This window comes from Antedon bifida, chromosome 3 (assembly GCF_963402885.1).
Source record: "Antedon bifida chromosome 3, ecAntBifi1.1, whole genome shotgun sequence".
Lineage (NCBI taxonomy): Eukaryota > Metazoa > Echinodermata > Crinoidea > Comatulida > Antedonidae > Antedon > Antedon bifida.
In genome coordinates this window covers 243,645-266,827 of record NC_136228.1, presented here as the reverse complement: position 1 = coordinate 266,827, position 23,183 = coordinate 243,645, and the positions used below count along the sequence as shown (strand labels likewise).

General features: G+C 33.5%; 1 protein-coding gene across 2 annotated transcripts; it reads right to left on the bottom strand.

The window, feature by feature from the left end:
• Nucleotides 1-7,865: 7,865 nt before the first annotated feature.
• On the bottom strand, nucleotides 7,866-22,751 carry LOC144837768 (alpha-N-acetylneuraminide alpha-2,8-sialyltransferase-like). 2 transcript variants are annotated; one of them, XM_078693009.1, is made up of 9 exons: nucleotides 22,650-22,751; nucleotides 20,477-20,644; nucleotides 18,447-18,848; nucleotides 15,037-15,171; nucleotides 12,437-12,581; nucleotides 11,965-12,083; nucleotides 11,340-11,429; nucleotides 9,570-9,820; nucleotides 7,866-8,676 (listed from the first exon to the last, which is right to left on the bottom strand). In XM_078693009.1, exons 2-9 carry the CDS (start codon nucleotides 20,626-20,628, stop codon nucleotides 8,450-8,452), a joined length of 1,521 nt encoding a protein of 506 aa, XP_078549135.1. In that variant the 5' UTR covers nucleotides 20,629-20,644; nucleotides 22,650-22,751; the 3' UTR covers nucleotides 7,866-8,449. The 2 variants fall into 2 exon arrangements, with proteins under 2 accessions (XP_078549135.1, XP_078549136.1); XM_078693010.1 differs by lacking the exon at nucleotides 18,447-18,848.
• Nucleotides 22,752-23,183: the final 432 nt, after the last annotated feature.

Here is a 23,183-nt window from a genome sequence, read left to right as displayed (position 1 = left end):
CCTCCCTGTGTTTTGCCAACAGAATTAGTGCGAACCAGCGAGGCATGCAATTCAAGCGACCAAACGTACCTATCCGTTCAAAATGACGTTCATGAATATGCATATTTATGACGTAACGATTAAAATGACGTAATATGAAACACGTATAAAGGGTCTTTCTCAAGGGTCTTTCACACCTGTTCCGGCACGGTTCCGGTCCGGCCCCGGAAAATCCATCATCCGTCAATGTTTCGTTTTCACGCGGCTACGCGCATATCGACCATTAATGTTCGATTGGCTGGACCGGAACCGTGCCGGAACAGGTGTGAAGGGCCTCTATGCACCAATCGATATGCGCGTAGCCGCGTGAAAACGAAACATTGACGTTCGATTGGATTTTCCGGCGCCGGACCGGAACCGTGCCGGAACAGGTGTGTGTGAAAGACCCTTTAGAATAGACTATTGTCAGTTGTTCAGTCGTATATATTATATTGTGGCGTAACGGGTAATGCTCTGGTTTCTATACTCTAGCTGCGGTTCGAATCTCTACGGATTTTGTTTTTAATGGAAAATAAATATCGATGATGTAAATAATGTATGCCATTATTAGTTTTAAATACTATTAATAAGGAAGGTAAAATAATACTCTTCCTGACCAATAGCAATATAAACCCGTAACCTTATTAAACAATAATACATCTTACTAATAAAGTAATGGGTATAAGACATTATAATATGTACACGTACTAGGTTAGGCTCCATGAGCTGATGGATCACGCACACATATCGAATGCCATGACACTGCATCCTCTGTCTTGAAATACTCATTACAAATATATATACCGTAATTTATTACCTACAGCAGACGTTAACTCATAAATAAGAAATAACTAGTAAAGCACCACGAAGCAGCAGATGACACTTAAATGAATGTCTTCTTCTTCCGTGTGTTTCTTGAGCTAAGCATTAGCTTAAAACGCCCATCAACAATGAATTGATACAGACATTAATTCACTCAGTTTATTAAAACATGGTACAGAAATTAATACATTATGGCGATGGTTGTCTCAATCTAATAAAGCTAGACTTGTCCCCAAGTCTGTATTTATTTTCTTTGTTTTATGTTAGTCCACCTGTCGACATCTCGATGACGTTTGTCTGGAAAATACCGTATTTACGAGCTATATTATTTATACCATTTATTTACATTGTATTCCGAGCTGCTGCTCAAGTATTATAGGTATGAAACGCCATGTGTGCCAAATTATTGTATCAATATTAAGTTGAAATACAGTAGAGAACCTAGACTAATCTAAAACGTTCGTATTGATCTACCCATATAATAGGCATCCAACCAAGGTTTACAACCAAGGTATTGATCTACCCATATAATAGGCATCCAACCAAGGTTTACAACCAAGGTATTGATCTACCCATATAATAGGCATCCAACCAAGGTTTACAACCAAGGTATTGATCTACCCATATAATAGGCATCCAACCAAGGTTTACAACCAAGGTATTGATCTACCCATATAATAGGCATCCAACCAAGGTTTACAACCAAGGTATTGATCTACCCATATAATAGGCATCCAACCAAGGTTTACAACCAAGGTATTGATCTACCCATATAATAGGCATCCAACCAAGGTTTACAACCAAGGTATTGATCTACCCATATAATAGGCATCCAACCAAGGTTTACAACCAAGGTATTGATCTACCCATATAATAGGCATCCAACCAAGGTTTACAACCAAGGTATTGATCTACCCATATAATAGGCATCCAACCAAGGTTTACAACCAAGGTATTGATCTACCCATATAATAGGCATCCAACCAAGGTATTGATCTACCCATATAATAGGCATCCAACCAAGGTATTGATCTACCCATATAATAGGCATCCAACCAAGGTTTACAACCAAGGTATTGATCTACCCATATAATAGGCATCCAACCAAGGTTTACAACCAAGGTATTGATCTACCCATATAATAGGCATCCAACCAAGGTTTACAACCAAGGTATTGATCTACCCATATAATAGGCATCCAACCAAGGTTTACAACCAAGGTATTGATCTACCCATATAATAGGCATCCAACCAAGGTTTACAACCAAGGTATTGATCTACCCATATAATAGGCATCCAACCAAGGTTTACAACCAAGGTATTGATCTACCCATATAATAGGCATCCAACCAAGGTTTACAACCAAGGTATTGATCTACCCATATAATAGGCATCCAACCAAGGTTTACAACCAAGGTATTGATCTACCCATATAATAGGCATCCAACCAAGGTTTACAACCAAGGTATTGATCTACCCATATAATAGGCATCCAACCAAGGTTTACAACCAAGGTATTGATCTACCCATATAATAGGCATCCAACCAAGGTTTACAACCAAGGTATTGATCTACCCATATAATAGGCATCCAACCAAGGTTTACAACCAAGGTATTGATCTACCCATATAATAGGCATCCAACCAAGGTTTACAACCAAGGTATTGATCTACCCATATAATAATTCAGGCATCCAACCAAGGTTTACAACCAAGGTATTGATCTACCCATATAATAGGCATCCAACCAAGGTTTACAACCAAGGTATTGATCTACCCATATAATAGGCATCCAACCAAGGTTTACAACCAAGGTATTGATCTACCCATATAATAGGCATCCAACCAAGGTTTACAACCAAGGTATTGATCTACCCATATAATAATTCAGGCATCCAACCAAGGTTTACAACCAAGGTATTGATCTACCCATATAATAGGCATCCAACCAAGGTTTACAACCAAGGTATTGATCTACCCATATAATAGGCATCCAACCAAGGTTTACAACCAAGGTATTGATCTACCCATATAATAATTCAGGCATCCAACCAAGGTTTACAACCAAGGTATTGATCTACCCATATAATAATTCAGGCATCCAACCAAGGTTTACAACCAAGGTATTGATCTACCCATATAATAATTCAGGCATCCAACCAAGGTTTACAACCAAGGTATTGATCTACCCATATAATAATTCAGGCATCCAACCAAGGTTTACAACCAAGGTATTGATCTACCCATATAATAATTCAGGCATCCAACCAAGGTTTACAACCAAGGTATTGATCTACCCATATAATAGGCATCCAACCAAGGTTTACAACCAAGGTATTGATCTACCCATATAATAATTCAGGCATCCAACCAAGGTTTACAACCAAGGTATTGATCTACCCATATAATAGGCATCCAACCAAGGTTTACAACCAAGGTATTGATCTACCCATATAATAGGCATCCAACCAAGGTTTACAACCAAGGTATTGATCTACCCATATAATAGGCATCCAACCAAGGTTTACAACCAAGGTATTGATCTACCCATATAATAGGCATCCAACCAAGGTTTACAACCAAGGTATTGATCTACCCATATAATAGGCATCCAACCAAGGTTTACAACCAAGGTATTGATCTACCCATATAATAGGCATCCAACCAAGGTTTACAACCAAGGTATTGATCTACCCATATAATAGGCATCCAACCAAGGTTTACAACCAAGGTATTGATCTACCCATATAATAGGCATCCAACCAAGGTTTACAACCAAGGTATTGATCTACCCATATAATAGGCATCCAACCAAGGTTTACAACCAAGGTATTGATCTACCCATATAATAATTCAGGCATCCAACCAAGGTTTACCAATAGTAAGAATCATAGTCCTTGTCCTATAGGTGGTAACCCCTCTGCAGTAGTCTCGGATGATGAACTGGTTATTGAAATACACACGACGGGCAATCTGCGAACACTGGACCTATGGTTTATAGTCCTTATCCGCCGAGACCACACACACCACACCAGAAAGCGAAGGCCCTATATTAAAAAACCCACATTAATTACAGGCCCGTAGCCAGGGGGGTGGTTTTTATGGTTCGGGCGAACCCCCCTTTACAGCGAATCCTGTTCTATGAAGTATAATGTATCATCATCATCATAGAGGATTATAGTGAATTTAATATATTACACTATAATATCTATGGTATCATGTACTGTAGTTTACATTAGGCCTATGCATTCGATTATTTTTTTCTAGACCACCAGCCGATACGTAGGCCTACTCAACTGTATCAATACCACCTATTTACATTGATATATTTAGTTTCCTCAACAAATTGCTGTAAATAAATTTAGATAGAGCTATCAGGGGCAGTCGCAAGACTATTTTAAGAGGGCTGCCCAAAGACTCCAGGGCTGTAGACACTGAGTATTTGAGCAAGCAAATTGTTAAATGCAACCCCTAGATGGCCGCAAATGGTACTCTCGCACATAAAATTCATGATAAATTTTTTATCGTTCAATGCGAACGTCACATGGAAGTCCCCGATGAAGGTACTTTTGGTACGGTAATACATTCTAATAACTGTACTCAATTAATGTAAATTAATTATCAAATAATAATTTTAAAAAGTTATACAAAAAATATGAAGCTGTTGCTATAAATATATTGAGCAAAAGGTTAAATTGTATAATTTGGAATTTTAATTCATTTAAAAATGCTAAATAAAGTAAGATGTTAAAACCACAATTTCCAAAAATTCATTTTTATTTATCCACTATACACTTTACAAAAGTGTTGTTTTAAACCACACTTCAAATAAAACAAAGAAAATAATGATAGGACATGAAAGAAGCAAACTTTGCTCTGCTACCGGTATAACACGGTTCAAATTTCGGAACGTCTATAAATTACTACGGAAATTCGGCCTAACATTTACGAACGTACGGAAATGAAGATAAATAGGGTACTACACGCATCGGAAATACAAAACTATACGCACAATTATGATTTGGCCTAAAAATTGGCCTTAGATTATGAAAACCCCCGGCAAAACGCAATAATTATGGACAAATCGATTATTAGCCTTGGAAATATGCCTAATATTTAAAAGGAATGAATATAGGCTATATTTCGTTTGTCGATGAATTTTTGAATTCATGTGTGAATGATTGATCCATTAGAGGTAATCTGTGGTGGCTCTAGTAACACTGCTATGCGTGGGTAATTTGTGAATAGCATAGTATGCTACATACACGAGCCTAGATAGGGAAGATCTGTACTGTAGTTCATTGCGAGAGGAGGGGGAAGTCCGGTAATGTGTCATGGAAAATGTAACAAGCCAGAGATGAAATAAAATCACTAACATTTAGCTGATTGTCGTTGTTTTAGTCGTCGTCAGAAGTTTATCGACCGACATCTATTTCTCATGTGTAGCATGTGTAGTAGAGCGTTTCTTTGATTGAATAATATTGTTTGTATTATAACACAAGTTCATTTTGGATTTTCAGTAAATTACCAATGGTTTATTCAAAGTCAAACTGTAACTAATCCCTCACTATTCAATCAAAATGTTATTGTTATACTACTATATTGTTGAAAAATGGATTGCGTGATATGAAAATGGATTGATAGTAAAACGTAATAAAGATACGTTCTTGTCTGGTTATTAGGTATTCATGCTCTGATTATTTTTATAGCGTTCCATTTAAAATAAATTTTTTTACAAAGAAATATTTTGGTTGTGAAGGTCGTTTTAACAATTAGGCTAATATCAAAACCTTCAACAATGATAAAATGCCCTGCAACTCTGTAACTACTTTATGACTAAGCCTATCAAGTTCCGGGTTCGGGTGGATATTGTATACGATGAAATGGAACTCAATTTTAATTTAGTGGCAGAAACAACATTTAGTATGAAATTAAGGGTGTTGTCCGGGTCACAAGGAAAACACCCCTGGGTCCGCCCCTGGCTATAATAAGCATTGAATTTGCCTTCTCACCTTGTAACTTGAACGCAAAACAAAATACCGAGTGAATGATCAAACAATCGGCGGTGGTTCCGCACACAGGGCACGCGCATCTAAGATACGGCAACAAATGTTATCGTCCTTTAAATAGTCCACATGTGTGAGGAGGAGGAAAAAAGTACGCATTTTGTTCAATGGTAGCATGCTGCATGAGAGTGTTTTTTCCGGCCAATTAGAGGTGCCATTTATCATGAATGTTATGGGCGAGAGTACCATTTCCGGCCATCAAGGGGTGTCATTTAACAAAATTCGCCTCAGACCCCACCGGGTTGGGGTGGCGCGGGGCAGTGATCCAAATACTTAGTGTCCGAACCCCCCTTGACAGATCCTGGCTACGGCCCTGAATTATATGGTTAATATTATGAGAAAATAGAAACGGCATACTATTTGAACTTTCGGTTTGTGCCATTAACTCATTGGTTTTATTACCATCGTCGTCGGTTCGTTTCTATTGTTATCGTATCGTTGTGAACGAAACCACAAATAGTCACATGCAAAAATTGTTAAGCAAAAATTCCAAGTTAAAAAAAAAACTCATTTTACATTTTATATATTAAACAGAGTTGAATTTATTTTTGTATAACTGCAAGGCGTTAATCAGCGTATTTTCCATTTTTTAAATGCTATTCTACATTGTACTACATTATTTCAGCCGATTCTGGGAATCGGGTGCATTATCTAGTAGTCATTGTCAGCGCTCTTTCATGTTAATTTGTTAAAACCAATCATCAGTTATAATGTTGTAAACATTTAACCTCTTGGTAAACCAAATAATCACGACACTAACAACTAACCACTTAAGAACTATCTTAATTATCTTAAGAACCATTGTAATGATCTTAAATATTATCTTATCTCAAGATTGATCTTAAGAAATGATAATTATTGCAACTATTCAATACAACAGACATTCACACAAAAGTATACACTTATAATGGCAAAGTAAAACCGGTAGGTGTAGGTATACAAGGAAGTAAACAAGAAATAGAAATGTTGTCCTGCTGATATTTTGATGATTACAATACCACTTCCCTTTAAAGGAAATAGGCCACTTCTATTAAATCAAATGTTTTTCCTTTCTCACGTGAATTTAGTATAGGGCATATATGGCAAGCCAAGTCCGCCAAAAATCCTCACGTCCGGACTTGGCTTGCCACAGGCATAGATAAAATTAAATTGTCGAGTATTTTTGTACTAGAATTATAAACAAAATGTACCAATGTGACACATATGCCCAGCAAATTCATTGTAATATAATTTGTTCAAGAATAGAATATAAAGTAATCATTTGTTTATTACTTAATTATTTTGGTGGCAATTTTTATGCAACTTAGAAGCTTAAAGACGTAGAAATCACTTTTAATATCCAACATTATTTCTAAATCAATGACATTACAGGGTTACCGTTTTACCTAATTTTAGACTTTAAAAATTGTAAATATACATCTATGTAACCTTTGACCTTTTCAAATGAATGGGATAATTAAGTTTTTAAGCAACGTATCCTTGAACTAGTGTAAGTGGATTGTTCGATGAAATTCCCCCATTTAACCACAAAACCACTTATAGAAATGAAACAAGCACGCATTGATTCCTTTACTGTAATTTCATTACAAATAAATACAAAAGGAATGTCATGGGTTGTGGAAAAAAAAAATAAATAGACCATGACGAACGAATATAATTATATATACATTTTAAACCATGTTTAGACGGTAGGCTAATTTGCATATACAGCTGTGCAATGGTAGATATACTTGAATCTACCAATGGAGATGTACGTGCTATTGTCCTGATAGGATAGATATAGAACAGAGTAATATATATGAATCTGAAATGCTGGGAGCGATGTTGTATTCTGAAGAGCCATTCTAGATTGGAGAGATATACCTAATTATTTCTACGATGTTAGGGTCTATAGGAATGTGCGCCAGGAGGGAAAATACACTGTTTTTGGCTTGTCAAAATAATGTTTACGTAATTGAAAAAAAACAACAAATAAATGAGTAAGTTGAATATAAAAACAAAAACAATATTTAGCACAATAACAATTGGCGACCACAAATAAACAAATTCGACTATAAATATCATTTGTTTAAAGTTAAATAAACAATAATGGAAGGTGGGTGGACCGTTATTGCGTGCACCATTGAAACACAGCGTTGTGAACTGAAATGAGAAATTGAGAAGCAGCAGTTTATACTCGTTAGAAGCAGTTTATACTCGTTTTGTGCACTTTATCACGACTCAATTGCAAGAAATTCAAGTTCGTTTGACTCTCATGTCCAGTTTAAACATTAAAACAGTATATCCAGTTACTGTACTAATGTACGTTATATCTTCGTACAAACAAACAGTTCTGAATCCAATTTGAAACGCGTTTCTCCTGGAAAGATGGTACTACAGTATCTTTAGGTGTTTAAAACGCGTTTCTCCTTGGACAAACGCTATCTGGATGGTACTATACAGTAGCTTTATATTTGAAACGCGTTTCTTAGAGGTTACTGTTACTGGTATTTCTTCAATGTCATAACTCTATATTATTTGCTGTTATTATACTTATTGTCAGTATTAAGAACAAGTATTTGGATGTAAACGTAAAACACCAGTCTCGTGAAGTCCTAGTAAAATTCTATATTCCTGTGCAAAATGATGCACCTTGGGTAATGGTACACTGTCTGATTTTTCATAATAATGATATTCAAGAGTCCTGTTACGGTGGTCCGTGTGAAATGGCCAGAAACCGTACGCTGTGACCTCATCACAAATGGACAATGCAAAACTTGTCATATACAAACCTGAAATGAAAAACGCACGTGGTAATTACATAATAATCATTTGTAGGTTTGTTTTTTTTAATGATAAAGGCCAATTTACACAGGCGAATGGTAATAATTAATATAGAATCTATGTTTATTCCTTATGACCATTTACACATAACGCGAAGCGGACGGACAGTTTCCGCTCAGGATAAATACAGCAGATCCTACATGGGACAAGCTACGCGGTTTTCCGCTTCCCATTACCACTCGTATGTGTAAATTGGCCTTAGGCTAAAGCAATTGGCATTATTATGTGTTTATGTAAGCAAATGGGTTTATTTCAAGCATCTCTATAGGTCGTGTTTCCGTAACCAAAACTAAATTATCAGTTAATTTTTTAACCAATAAAGTCCGCATGCTCAGTCATTACCAAAACAACCAGATGCCCAATCACAACGCAACAATTTGCCCTATAGGTCAAAGGTTAAAATTATCGCATTTATGCGATAATTGAATCCCATTTGAATGAGATAATAATCGGTTAATTGTTCTCGAGTGGAATCGGTTAAACTCCGTTTCCACAGGCAGTTTATCGGTTAATTATCGGTTAATTTTTATCGGTTAATTATTGGTTAATTTTTATCGGTTAATTATTGTTTAATTTTTGGCTGCGGAAACACGGTCTAAGTCGAACATTAAGAAAGATGTTGTACCGTGATTCGAAAAGATCAATGCATTCAAAATAACATAGTAAAAACACAACATCAGCTGAAACTGGTAACGTAACAGCGTGTATGTATGGCCTTTGAGTCGAACATGTACATGTAATTATCATGATTCGAAAAGATCAATGCATAACACAGATAGAAAAACCAATCTATTCAGTGTGTTTTATGGTCGTATTCGCATAAGTACTTTAAATACCTTACCTGAAGATATACGTTTTGCATCTATGTCAAATTTATCTTTCCAAAAATGACTCATCGCTAAAAAGTGTTTAGGATGCACAAGTAAAAGGTGAAGAGGATGGTTGGGTTCCCTTTTGAATGCCCTTACAACGTTCATTGTTAGATCATAACCAGCTTTCATTGACAAGCCTGGAACTAGTAAATCCTGGTTATATTGTCGCATATCTCGCAAAAATGTTACAATATCTGCTTCTAGCGTTAAATTATTATATCTGTAAATTAAAACAAGTAATGACAAATGTTACCGCTTGTTTATCAGTCTAAACAAGAATATTTCTTACAAAAAACGCTGCTCGCTTATTGTTATTGCTAAGGTCAAGTCTGGGGGTCACTTCATCACGCCTAGATACTTCAAGTATCCTATTACAAACAAAAACTTCAATGGACTGTTTTGATAATAATTCAATGATTATCTGACAGCGAATTATAGTAATATCATGGGACTCATAAATACCAGAAATGCTTTGGGATTTGTCGTTAGACTCTTTTCCCAGACGTTTTTTGGATTCAACAGGTGGTACCTATAAATTATAGTCGAGAATCATTTTTCGCAAAAATGTCAGTGTCTAGTACTATAACTGCTGCTATGCTTTATATCTGAATGATTTATCTCTTGTGACGTAGCGGGCTAGAGCAGCAGCGTGAAAAGCAAAGTTACCAATATCATTATAGTATACGGTACTCGATATTGATTAATTACCATTAAACCGGTGACGCAATCAATCTACTACATTAATTTACGTTCTATACAATTAGGTGCATCTAATTAGTTATTCTCTAATTTTTGTAAATAGGAAAAATTTGTTTGTAAATATCTGATATTCTTAACTCTTCAAATTAAAATGTACCAAAATGCAACCGGTAGATAAAACTAAAGCTTTGTTGGCTGTCTTCACACAACGTTTCTACCTTTTAAATTATTCAAAAAAATGACAGTCAAGAGATACCAAATAAAATAAGCACTGAAAAAAATGACAATACTGTGGGTATCAGTGGCTGGATCTCAATGGAGATACAAACAAAATAAGCACTGAAAAAATGACAATGCTGTGGGTATCAGTGGCTGGATCTCAATGGAGATACAAAATAAAATAAGCAAAAAGCTAAACAAAAACGATAAAGTAAAACAGCAAGCAAAATTAATAGCAGAGCTAATACCTTTTACATTATTGTTATATTCTTTAGGCCTATAAAATGTTGTGTGAATAAAATAAAATTGAACTTAAACTTTCATTATATAATAATGTACTATTATTATCAGTGTAATCTTGTTTAATCAAATGTTATCATTATCAGTGTAATCTTGTTATAATCAAATGTTATCATTATCAGTGTAATCTTGTTTAATCAATTGTTATCATCATCAGTATATAATCATATTGATAATCAATTGATATCATTATCATTTGTTATCAACTGTTCATCAATATCAACATGATAAATCATTTTGAATCATCATTTTACGGATACTATCTGAGGATAACGAGGATGAACTATACTAGCATCATCAACTTTACATGCGCGCCACCCAAATGATATGATTTACTAATTTACATAATAATCGAAATGCGCTCAATGTTTTATAATATAAAAGCGGTAACGAAATTTGCATTTGCCATGGGCATTCACGTACTGTCAATATTTGCCAGAAACAACGGCGTTTAGTCAACAGAAGCAGAGGTAGTACAAATATGGTTAGCATCAGCAACAGTCAATAAGTATTGTTCTTACCTCTTGCCCACCACTGACGGGTTCATTGTTGTCATATTACTTTTAAATCCCGCGTCACTTGTATAATTATTTATAGGAGGAGTATTCATTCTGAAATAAAATAGAAAATATGTCTTTATACGTTTGAGTAATACGGTTACAACGCGTAATACGTGATTTATTGTATACGTACGCGTCGTGACGTTTGCTCCCAAGCCCTTCCCATCATGCATTGTGCAATGACGTTCCTTGCGAAATCAAGCGATAAGTTTGTTTCTGTCTTGATAATAATATTGAGGTAGTTACTGTGGTCTTTATTTTGATTTAAGTCATTTTTTAATAATATATGTTCTTATAATTAATTATTTGAACAATATTAATATTACTTTTATTTTTAAAACATTACTCAATACTGTATAAGGAAATAGGTTTGACAAAATAAGCAAAATGAAGTCTGAAATAACAAACCAAACCTTCAAACAATACAAAACAAAACAATTAAGTCATGCACCGGTAGCTATTGAAATAACAAAAACAATACAAATATTGCGAATATTATGGGGTAATAGCGCTTAGAGGTTTCACAACATTAGGCGCTATATAAATCCAGGATATTATTATTATTATTATTAATTGTGTTCCTTACCTTATGACGTAATCAGCACTATCTATTTGTTTACCACATTGACTGTCTAATAGAATACCACTACTTCCAACAAGGCTGCAGGTACGATACTGCGGATGATTGTTATCTCGGGGCCATTGCTTTAAAAAACCATACAAATTGGGATTAGTTTTGATGGCCTACGTTATCAGTTTTGCTAAACTATGGCGCGCCAAGCTGTCATTTATTCGGAAATAAAGATATATTAAGATATCTTAGTTTAAAGCTACGATATATCTATTATAAATAGAGATATCTCTATTTAAAACTAAGATATCTCTATTTAAAACTAAGATATCTCTATTTAAAACTAAGATATCTCTATTTAAAACTAAGATATCTCAATTGCTTGAATACATGACAGCTTTGCGTGCCATACTAAACCGCTATTGCAAGCATCATCATCGTCTTCGTGGTCCTTATAATGATGTATGATAATGACGTCATGATTTACCTTTGGAAATGTATTGTATGTTTCTTCATCTATATCAATGCTAATGTCTTTAGATTCGAAGTACATTTTGACACGTTGGCCAATTTCCATATTTTCTTTAGTTGCAACTGCTAAACTGAAATCCACATACTCGTTCATATTAGATCTAAGAATAAAACAACACATTAAAAGAGCGTGAGTGAGTGAGTGAGCCTTTAGAGAACATATTTTCGGATCGTCTTCTGAAAAAGGCAGTGGCTATCAAAGATGATCAATTTCATCCGGCCTCTAGTATGTTCCAGTTGATGCGCAGCGATCGGCAATTTCGTTCTATTAAGGCCAATAAGGCACGATTTACAAATAGTTTCTTTCCAGGATCTATTAGAGCCTTAAACATGATGTAGACACTTTTTTGTAATGTTTTTTGTTTTTGAGTTCGTGCTGTGTCCGTTGGATATTGTGCTCCGCTAACAGAGCAAACAGAATTTCTATGTTTTTTCCTAAAACAAATGATAATAAATGATACTTGACTTGACAAAAGAACAAAATCAAATCAATTACTTTATAATATATAATTACTTTCATTAAATTATTAGGCATACAATAGTAATATAATGAGATGGAATGTTATGCTGACGATCGTAGCTTAGGGCTAATTCTAAAGTTATGCTGACGATCGTAGCTTACCTAATTCTAACGTTGTTTACATTATAATGTATTCTTTAAAAGCTGATCCCTGTTCTCATTAGTGTATGTTTCTTGCATGTCCTGTGTGTGGCACAGGTAGGCCTACCTTACTGATAGTAAGTCTCGCGCAATTGAAAGGATAAGAAGCGCGCTCTCATAATATAATAATTGTATGATGTTGAGGCTTGTGAGATTGCCGGCCTTCACGCTGCCGACTAGAAGGGAGTATTTTGATATTGTCGTTCGGTTAAAGAAACTACTCGTTCGTAAATTGTTTCGCAACATGCTCCCTCCTTGTCGCCACCGCTGCGATCTAACCCTTTACTTTGAAAAGATGAACTGTTTTTGACAATATTTCTATATATATATTGTGTGTGTGTTGTGATTGGTGTATGAGAGAGTTTCAGTCTTTGGCTGCATGTTTCACGCCATGGATTAATTTGGTGCTTTTTAAAAAATAATATATACTAATATATGAATATTATTTATAACTCTATTTTCATTTGTATAATGTAAGGATGTCTCCAATTTTGCTATAATAATAATAACCTTCGTTTTTTTACCAATTGGAATTATTTATTAAAGAAACATCCAGGTTTTTTTCTAATCTAAATTATCATAAAAAAAATATCATTCGGATTGCCAAGACGGGATGCTTCGAGTGCACGATGATTGTCTTTGTTTGACTGAATAGAGTATTGATCGCAGAGCATAATACAATTCAGTATAATTAAGTATACTATACAAGTATACCTATTAAATACATCTGGTAATTGTACCACATGTTTAATTTAAATCCAAAGAATGAGAACCTACCAGCAATAATTATGATGATACATACATATTTAAATATGAAAAGGTTGAAACAACAAAATGGTATAATCATTAGGAAACTATTTATACCATTTATAATATAAATAAGATATAAATTGGTTGTAGTTGATCGATACACAATTTATTATTACTGTATTATTATAACCATGGACTTCAAAATTAGTTTTTAATAAATAATGTATAGTGCATGTTATAACAGTCGACTCTTGGGACTCTTCCAATACACTCTTGGGCTGGATTAAAGGGACCTTCTTGGCATCAAGAAAAGTCTGGTTTTTATTTATTTTCAATCTTTCGACAATCAGAAACAAAAAAGTTGAACGGGGCTGTCGAGGTATATAAAGCAAAGGTTTAAAAAATTGTCATCAAAAGATGTGCTTAACCAAACCCACGTCAACAATACATTATAAACAAACAAAATCCAATACATAGCAAAACATAAAACAAATAAAATACTGTGCAAAAATTACATTAGAGATTGATTATAAAAATAGATTCTGATATTATAAGAGTTTCCCGCTTAAAAAAAACTCCGGTATGTGAGAGTTGACTTATTCTGTCACTTCGTGTTAGTAACAATTGTTACTTGGTGATCGATTGATAGAAGTATCACTGGGAGTTTTTTTTTTTTAATTAACAATGCTTAATTGTTCTGTTCCTGAATCAAGCGACATCTATACTGTGAATTTGATTTCACACATCATACTCCTTTTGTCCGAAATTTTAATTTATGATCAATCTAAATCACATGTTTTATCACATCAGACTATAAAATGGTTACTTTGTGATCAATTGATGATATCAAGTGACAATTTATGCTTTATAAATTATAATAGATAACAATAAGATGACATAAGTCACTGACATAAGACACTGTTAAAGTTAATAATAAACAGTGTCAGTTTATGACACTGCTAACAATATTAATAAGATGTCAATTTAAACAGTGACAAATGTGTTATATAGTACAATACAGTAACAAAATCGATGTTCCTGCATTAAGCGTTTTAAATTTAAAAATATAAATAATTGTTTATGAACAATTACAATTATTGATACATAGATAATAGGTGCAATGACGTCAAAAGTGTTCAACCTACCTCATTTCCTGGATATTTGTATCATTTCGTTGCCATGGTTTCAGTAAATATTCAGCAATATTATGAATTTGAAAACTCTTTTCTTCTTTGCGGGACATTATAAAACCTCGTTTACTATACTCTGGTTTTGATGCTCTGAAGAAGAATAAAAAAAAACGACAATAATTTTTAGATTCTACATCTATTTTTGAATTTCACAGTAAATTATTAATCAGAGGTTACATTTCATGAATTAAATACATGTTTAATGTCATTAATGCTTTGTACTACATTTTGTAGCTAAGGACGAATGACAAATAAAGCATCTTATTCTTAATTGCATACACTATATAAAACAAACATGCAAAAGCCGCATGACTGGTTATTTTCTAACATTTTATATTTACATCATCTTTTGCCAGAAAAATAATTGTAGCATGCAAATAAAGAATGACATGATGACGTAATATGTAGTGACAAACTAATAATAGAATAAAGAACATGAGTCGTGTGAGAAATGGATGGAAATATAGCAGTGATCTAATCATTATGTCACTGAAAAAGCCAGACTATACAGCAGGCTGAGCAAACGTAAAAGCCAAAACAAGTGACGTCACTGTATAATATTAATATGTTATGGCGCTGAAACCTGTAGAAATAATGGATCAGAACATATTTTTATTATATAGATTAATTTTAACCTGGTACACAGTCTTCTGGTACATTGTTTTAGAATCGTAATCGTAAAAACATTGTCAACACGGTCAATATACACATAAGCCAATATGATAGCAACATGGAAGGAAATATATAGATGATGGATCAGAACCTCAATATTTTATGATATAGATTAATTTGAACCTGGTACACAGTCTTCTGGTACAGTGTTTTAGAATCATAATCGTAAAAACATTACGGTCAACACGGTCAATATACACATGTACGCCAAGGAGCATGGAGCAAATATATAGACCTCCATAATAGGAGTAACATGTCGTCGATAAGCTTAATCTAGTGGGAAATAATACCAACATGGCAACATGTTTTTAGCGTGTTTGTAAGTAATTTGCCAGACTCACTCCCCACAGTCCACAATATCCGCGTAATATAATAATCCTTATAACTTTATTGGTAAATAAATTCAAATTTTAAGATTTTTTTCCTCAAAGACCAGTTTATTCTTAAGCTCTGTCTACACTATCAAACTTTATGTGACAACAAAATGTGATGTGCCCATATGGACATAATGATGTCATTATCACTACTACATTTGGAAATTATCACTACCACATTTTGCCAATTTTTTTGTCAAACTATAGTTTGATAGTGTAGACAGAGCGTTAGATATAGAAATGAGTTTTGGACACATTATCAATATATAACAGTAGCCTACAGCACAATGTTATTTCAACAAATCAATAACACTGCAGATTGTGTGATAATAAGAAGAAACATGCATAAGAAAGTAGTAAATATAATCAGTACGTCCATTTTATAGATCAAGATTAACATAACATATAATATAAAATCAACACATTCAAGGTTCTGATGACGTATACATGCAATGGATTACGATGGTGTAACAAAAATGAATATGTTAGTGTGCGCATGCGCGTGGTTACGTATAAAGTACGCCAGGGTGTGAGTGTATGAAATGTATGGCACGCCACGAGTGTGAAAATGTGAAATAATTATTTTGAATGCAGTATGGTATGATCTTGACAAAAAGCAAAACATAATTAACATAAGCATCTGCTTTTTAATTGTTATTAGAAAGCAATTAAGCTTGATAGATTTAATAAAATGTAAGGCCTACAGATGTTGTAATAATTTGAATATTTTAGCATTTATTCTTCATTGTAACTCTCGATTTAGACACAACGTTGGTCTTAAGTGTGTGGGATCTCATCTGTTACTTGTTCTAAGTTCACGCTTATTTTTAATATTCTTATTTTAAATATGTTGTTGACAGTGAATTTTCCGGATAATTGTCTATAAAAAATATCACCAAATTAATTCAAAATGTACGACATGACATCGACGATTATCATCTTGTATATTACATTATAATAAAGATTTATAACGCGCACTAAAGATGCTTAACGCGCACTAAAGATGCTTAAGACGCTTTTGAACTCTTTTAATTCACACTCGCCTTATTATTCTAATTAAACACCCAATCAAATTGCGACTTTCAATGAGAATGTTTGTGTCGTTTAAACAAGATTCGTAACAAACGTATTCAATTTTTTGCTTAAAACATTGAGGATCGAATAAACTTTTTCCATTATTTGTTCAAACAAAGTCCGTCACTTGCCTACTCAATGGATTATATTTTGGTATAGAATTTAGAGAAAACGTCGGTGGTATAAGTCTCAGTGGTTACAATTGGTCTTTACAAATGCTAAATAATACGCACAGATTGTGTTTCGAAGTCTTTTCAAAAGTGGTTGTCGAATAACAATAGATGAATCAACGGTATAAATTAGCATACCATACTGTTGTTAGTAGTGTGTTTATTAAAGCCAGATGAATATTATGTGCACGCTATTCATTGACCAGTTAGTGCTGCATGTTAGTGTTAGTGCACGTTTAGAGGCAAAATACACGAGATAGCTTTCAATGATTAGAAATCAATCTTTCAATTGTGATGTTATACACCTTTTTAAAATACAGTGATTATGGTTATGTCGCTGATTATTGGATTAGTTTTCACATTATAATTATGATTACCAAAAGTGCTTCGTAACGAAAAATCGCGGATAAATTTGTTATTTAAAACAATTTCTGTGCAACTTGAATCTGCTCGCTCGTTAATGGCAGATCTACGGTACTGATTTATGCTAAATATTCAAATTATACACCTATGGTCAGTGATTTCTATACGTTGACCACGAAGAAAGGCTACTTGGTTTCTTTCAAATTTACATAACAAACACCATTGAATTTGTTCTCGTGAAATGGTACACTTAATTCCACAAGGACATGCGACTTTTGTGTAGTGATACTGGGATTGATAGGCCTACTTCTATTAACAATGCTTAATTGTTCTGTTCTGATTCAAGGGACATTTGTACTGTGAATTTGATTTCTCACATCATGTAGGCGCTCCATTTGTTCGAAATTTTAATTTATGTAGGATCAATCTAAATCAAATGTGTTATCACATCAGACTATAAAGTCAGATTTAAAAAATATATGGTTAGTAGCACAAAAAAAATGTTTCCATGGAATTTCTATTAAATTACAATATTGTATGCCTATTTTTCTGGTTGTGCCATGAACTGTAAACTTAGCATAATTTCCATAACTGCCAATTCTGTTGATAATTTCTTCCGCATATTTGAAAACTATCTCACAATATTCTACCTCCAGCAAACAAAAAAAAGCACTTAAAAAGACAAGCGGAAGGGAAATGACAAAAACTTTACGTTTCGTTTCCATTTTTTGACACTACAACGACTTTGACAAAACGATGTCTCTTGAAGACCTTTACTCGACGAACAAGAACACGTGACGCTTTCACTATTTTCTTTGGTTGTTCTTCTGCAACTTTCTTAAGTTCTGTCTCAGAACTTTTTTGTAATATCTTAGTTTCTGCTGCTACATTTTTTATACTTTCTTTATCAGAGTTGTTTTGTAATATCTTAGTTTCTGCTACAATTTCTATATTTTCTTTCTCATAGTTGTTTTGTAATATTTTATGTTCTGCTACAATTTTCTCTTGTTGTAAATTCCTGATTTCTGCAATTTGTTCAGTCTTTGGTAAAGAATTAAAATCTGCAAGTCTCCCTGTTTGTCCGCCGGGAGAATGAGGTGTGTGTGTAATTGAACTGCAAACAAAAGATATATTATGACGACGAAAACAAAGAGACAAAAACCTACATAATAATTTAAGTCATGCAGTCCTCTAGTGATAAAGTGTTCAGAAAATAAAAAATGTGTTGTAATTAAATAAGATTACGGGTAACTCATATACAGTACAATTATTATGATATTATTACAACAACCAAAATGTATTCACAGTGTACATCTCATGTAAAACAACACAAAGAAACACACGTAATAGCACCACGATGTAGGCTTACGAAGAGTATAGAGAATATTAAACCAGTGCAGGCTCACTGTAGCCAGATGTAGTTCCAGTAATAGCAAGTGTATAACCATTTTCAAAATTTAATGGATTTGTTTTTTTCTGTGCCTGTGGTGTTTATATACATCATACACGATACGATATATTTTCAAATTGCGTTTATTCCATTCTATAGGCCTACTAATTTGAAATATCTACCAATAGGGCTACTGATGATAACACTGTGCATTTAGATTTAATGAAATGTCTGCCTTTGATTAACACAGCACTCTGCTAGCAGTGAGCCAACAAAATGTCCGTTGCTCTATAATGTTCTATAAATAATAATTACTGTATATTGTTTCAAACTACCTTGTGTATTGTACAACCCAATAAACGAGCTGGATTTGTTAAGATTAGTTTTTTTTAACTTATCACCTTTTGTCAATTATTTAGATTTTTAAACTGTATTGACAATAAAGTTGAACGTTTAGAACGTGCCATGCATTTAATTAGGCAATTCACTCACTAATGTAATCTAAGTCCTGTCTACACTATCAAACTTTGTTGACAAAAAATGTGATGTGCCCATATATGGTATAATGATATGCCCGCATGGTAGTGATATAACATCATCATGTCCATATATGGACACATCACAGTTTTTTGGCACATAAAGTTTGATAAGGTAGACAGAGCTTTATTGTATTGAAAATTGAATTCAAAACTAAAAATAACATGGCACACTATATTGTCATTCATAAGCAATTCAGCCTTGATCTGCGGCCATGCATGATTTTATGTGAATATATATTATATATATATAAGTAAATCACAATAGTAATAAAAACACTACACAAAAACATAAGTACATTGAATTTAACATAAATTGTAGTCACGTGAATCAGATAAATAATATACCAAATGGTGACGTGTTCAATGCCCAAAGACCACTTAATATATATCAATGTATTGTTTGAAGGTTTGCATGGCGAAATCAAATTTATATCAACATATCAATAGTAGAGCTTTATTGTATTGAAAATTGAATTCAAAACTAAAAATAACATGGCACACTATATTGTCATTCATAAGCAATTCAGCCTTGATCTGCGGCCATGCATGATTTTATGTGAATATATATTATATATATATAAGTAAATCACAATAGTAATAAAAACACTACACAAAAACATAAGTACATTGAATTTAACATAAATTGTAGTCACGTGAATCAGATAAATAATATACCAAATGGTGACGTGTTCAATGCCCAAAGACCACTTAATATATATCAATGTATTGTTTGAAGGTTTGCATGGCGAAATCAAATTTATATCAACATATCAATAGTGTATTTAAATTAAATGATTATTAGTATTAACTCACCTCTTTCTTCGTATCAGCCTATGATTTCCTTTATAAATTGCAACGATGAATATTACAAGAATAATGGCGGACAGGCATTTAGTTCGACGAAACCTTCTCATCTTGGCGTATGGTACTAATCTAAGTTTGTGTTGATACTTAATGAGTTTCATATTAAAATCCAGTCATCTAAAATATAAAAAGATATTACTGCACCTAAAACAAAATAATGAAGGCCAATTTCGACCAATCAGATGCGAAAGGAAAAGAATGGGAAACACTTACATCATTAAAAGGAACAATTAAAGGTTGGACAATGTAACATGGACACAAAATGATCACACCTTACAAAGGTTGGACAATGGACACAAAATGATCACACCTTACAAAAAGTGTATAATGCTCAAGAACAATAGCCTGAAACATAGTGTGAAGTGGTTAACCGATATGGTTCCGCTTTACACACACCCCACCCATCAATAGGTAGAGCATGGAGTAAGAATTATTATTCTTTACTCCATGGGTAGAGCCTGGCATGAAATTGTAGAAATTATGTAAAAAACGTGAATGGTTAAAATAAAAAAACTATCATATCGATATTTCAAACTGAATCATGTCACATTGATTTTTGTAAGTTGGTAGTCACGTGTATTGAGTCAGAGCCGTCAATATTTTTCCAACTTTGAAACCAATTTACTAATTCATTTAATGGTATCTGATCATTAAGACACGCATTGTAATGGAATCGATCCCATCAACCTTAGCTAATTTATATTCTAACATCCATTTTGTAATACTGTAGTTTCAACAGGGAGATTGTTATATTAATGTCAAGTTATATACACTGTTTTGTGAACTACTGTATACCATAAGATTACAATTTGCTATGTTCGAGTGTTTGGTATGTTGTTCTGTTCGAGTGTTTGGTATGTTCTGTTCGAATGTCTGGTATGTTTGCTCGGAGGAGGGTCTAAACTAATCCACTAAATGCACATCAAGTAGCAAGGGTTTAAGGGGTTAGCATTAAGCACTATGATTTCATCCCTAACCACAAATGACAAGTATAAAGACTAAGCATTACTGCTATTTAATACAAAATTAGTGTATTTTCTTACTTTTACTTAGTTTATTCTTTTTACACCTACATGAATTATGCTAGAATAGAAACTTTAAAACATAGTTTAGGTCCTGATTTCAGACAGTGGTGTTAAAAATAATGATCAAAAGCCAGTTCAGAAAAAAGTTTAATTTGTAATTAATGTTTTTTGTTGTTGAAATATAATTTATTTATTTATTTTTTGGGGGAGATGATTGTTTGATTTGGTGCCTCTATATTTGTTAAAGGTTAAGTCCTTATACTAATATAACAGTGTAACGTATAAGAAATATTTTCGATAGATCGATTTTGTCGTCACAAAAATGTTCAATAATCGATTAGCCTCTTGAATATTATGCGTCAATAGTAAGGTTTGTGTTTGGAATTTGAGAAGCTGTTTGTACGCTTGGGCTAAAAGAATTTAGGCCTAATGATGTCTTAACAACCGTTCCATAGGCGTGGAGCAGCAGAGTGATGAAAGCTCTTGATTCACAATACGAATTGCTAGCAGGCCTTATCGCCTCATAGCAAGGTTACGTAAAGGAGTACGGCTTAAAATCCGTAATAAATGAGTCCGGAGCAATGCCATTTAAACTAATAACAGCATTCGTTTCCGTATAATCCAAAATTTTTTTTACGACATTAAGGATCTAAAAGTAGGATTTTATTGATGAAAATGTATTATATTTTGTATACACACAGCATGGAGGTATAACAATATTTTTATACCTCCATGCACACAGTAATCTAATTGTATCTGGTAACGCGGCACTGGGCTTGGCTCTCCCGCTGGTATTCGTTGGTATTTCTTACAAAACGAAATTACAAGTCAAGAATAAATTTCATATCGTTTTATGAGTTTCTTTTAATAACATGTATTTCTAAATACAAGATTTAAAGGTCTAATAATGTTTTATGGTCTGCCATATACATAGCCTTATAGATAGGCTGCTGGTTTGTCATGAATGACATTATTTTATCACCAGAAAGAAGGTCTTGTAGTCTAACAAGATGATAATCTGTTCTGAAAATATAATTTAGTTTGAACTAAAGGCAACCACGAGAAAGAACCCCTGTTATACGGTTATCGACACTCACCTTATAGTTTGTATTATGAATTTAGTATCTTATTCCTATGATCCAATTCTGAAAATTTGCTTCTTATAAACCGCAACCCGGCAGTGTATACTCAAATCAATAATTTTAATAACGCGGAAATGTTCCACATCAGTGGTTTTACAACGTCAGACAACAACCGGACAATTGTGTTGGCAACTCAAACAAAATGTTTATTAAACAGATTTATATTTTAATATACCTATAAATCTGTATTATAAAAAAACTGCATACATTTAACAAAGTTCAATTATCTTAAGTATTGTTTGGTTTATTATATACAGCTATTGTACGGTGTTGGAGCATGGAGTCATTAATTTACTCCATCTTTTAGTGAATACATATTCTATGGACTTTAATTTTTCTCTGACTGACGCCCTCTTTAGTTGACTTTTCTGCGAAAAATTCTTCGCAGTCCATGAAAAATCGGGGAACAAAGTTGTTTGTTATTGTTTTTAAGTGACATGGCTACAATTTGTGAATATTTTTTACTTTTTGTATCAATAATATTACCAA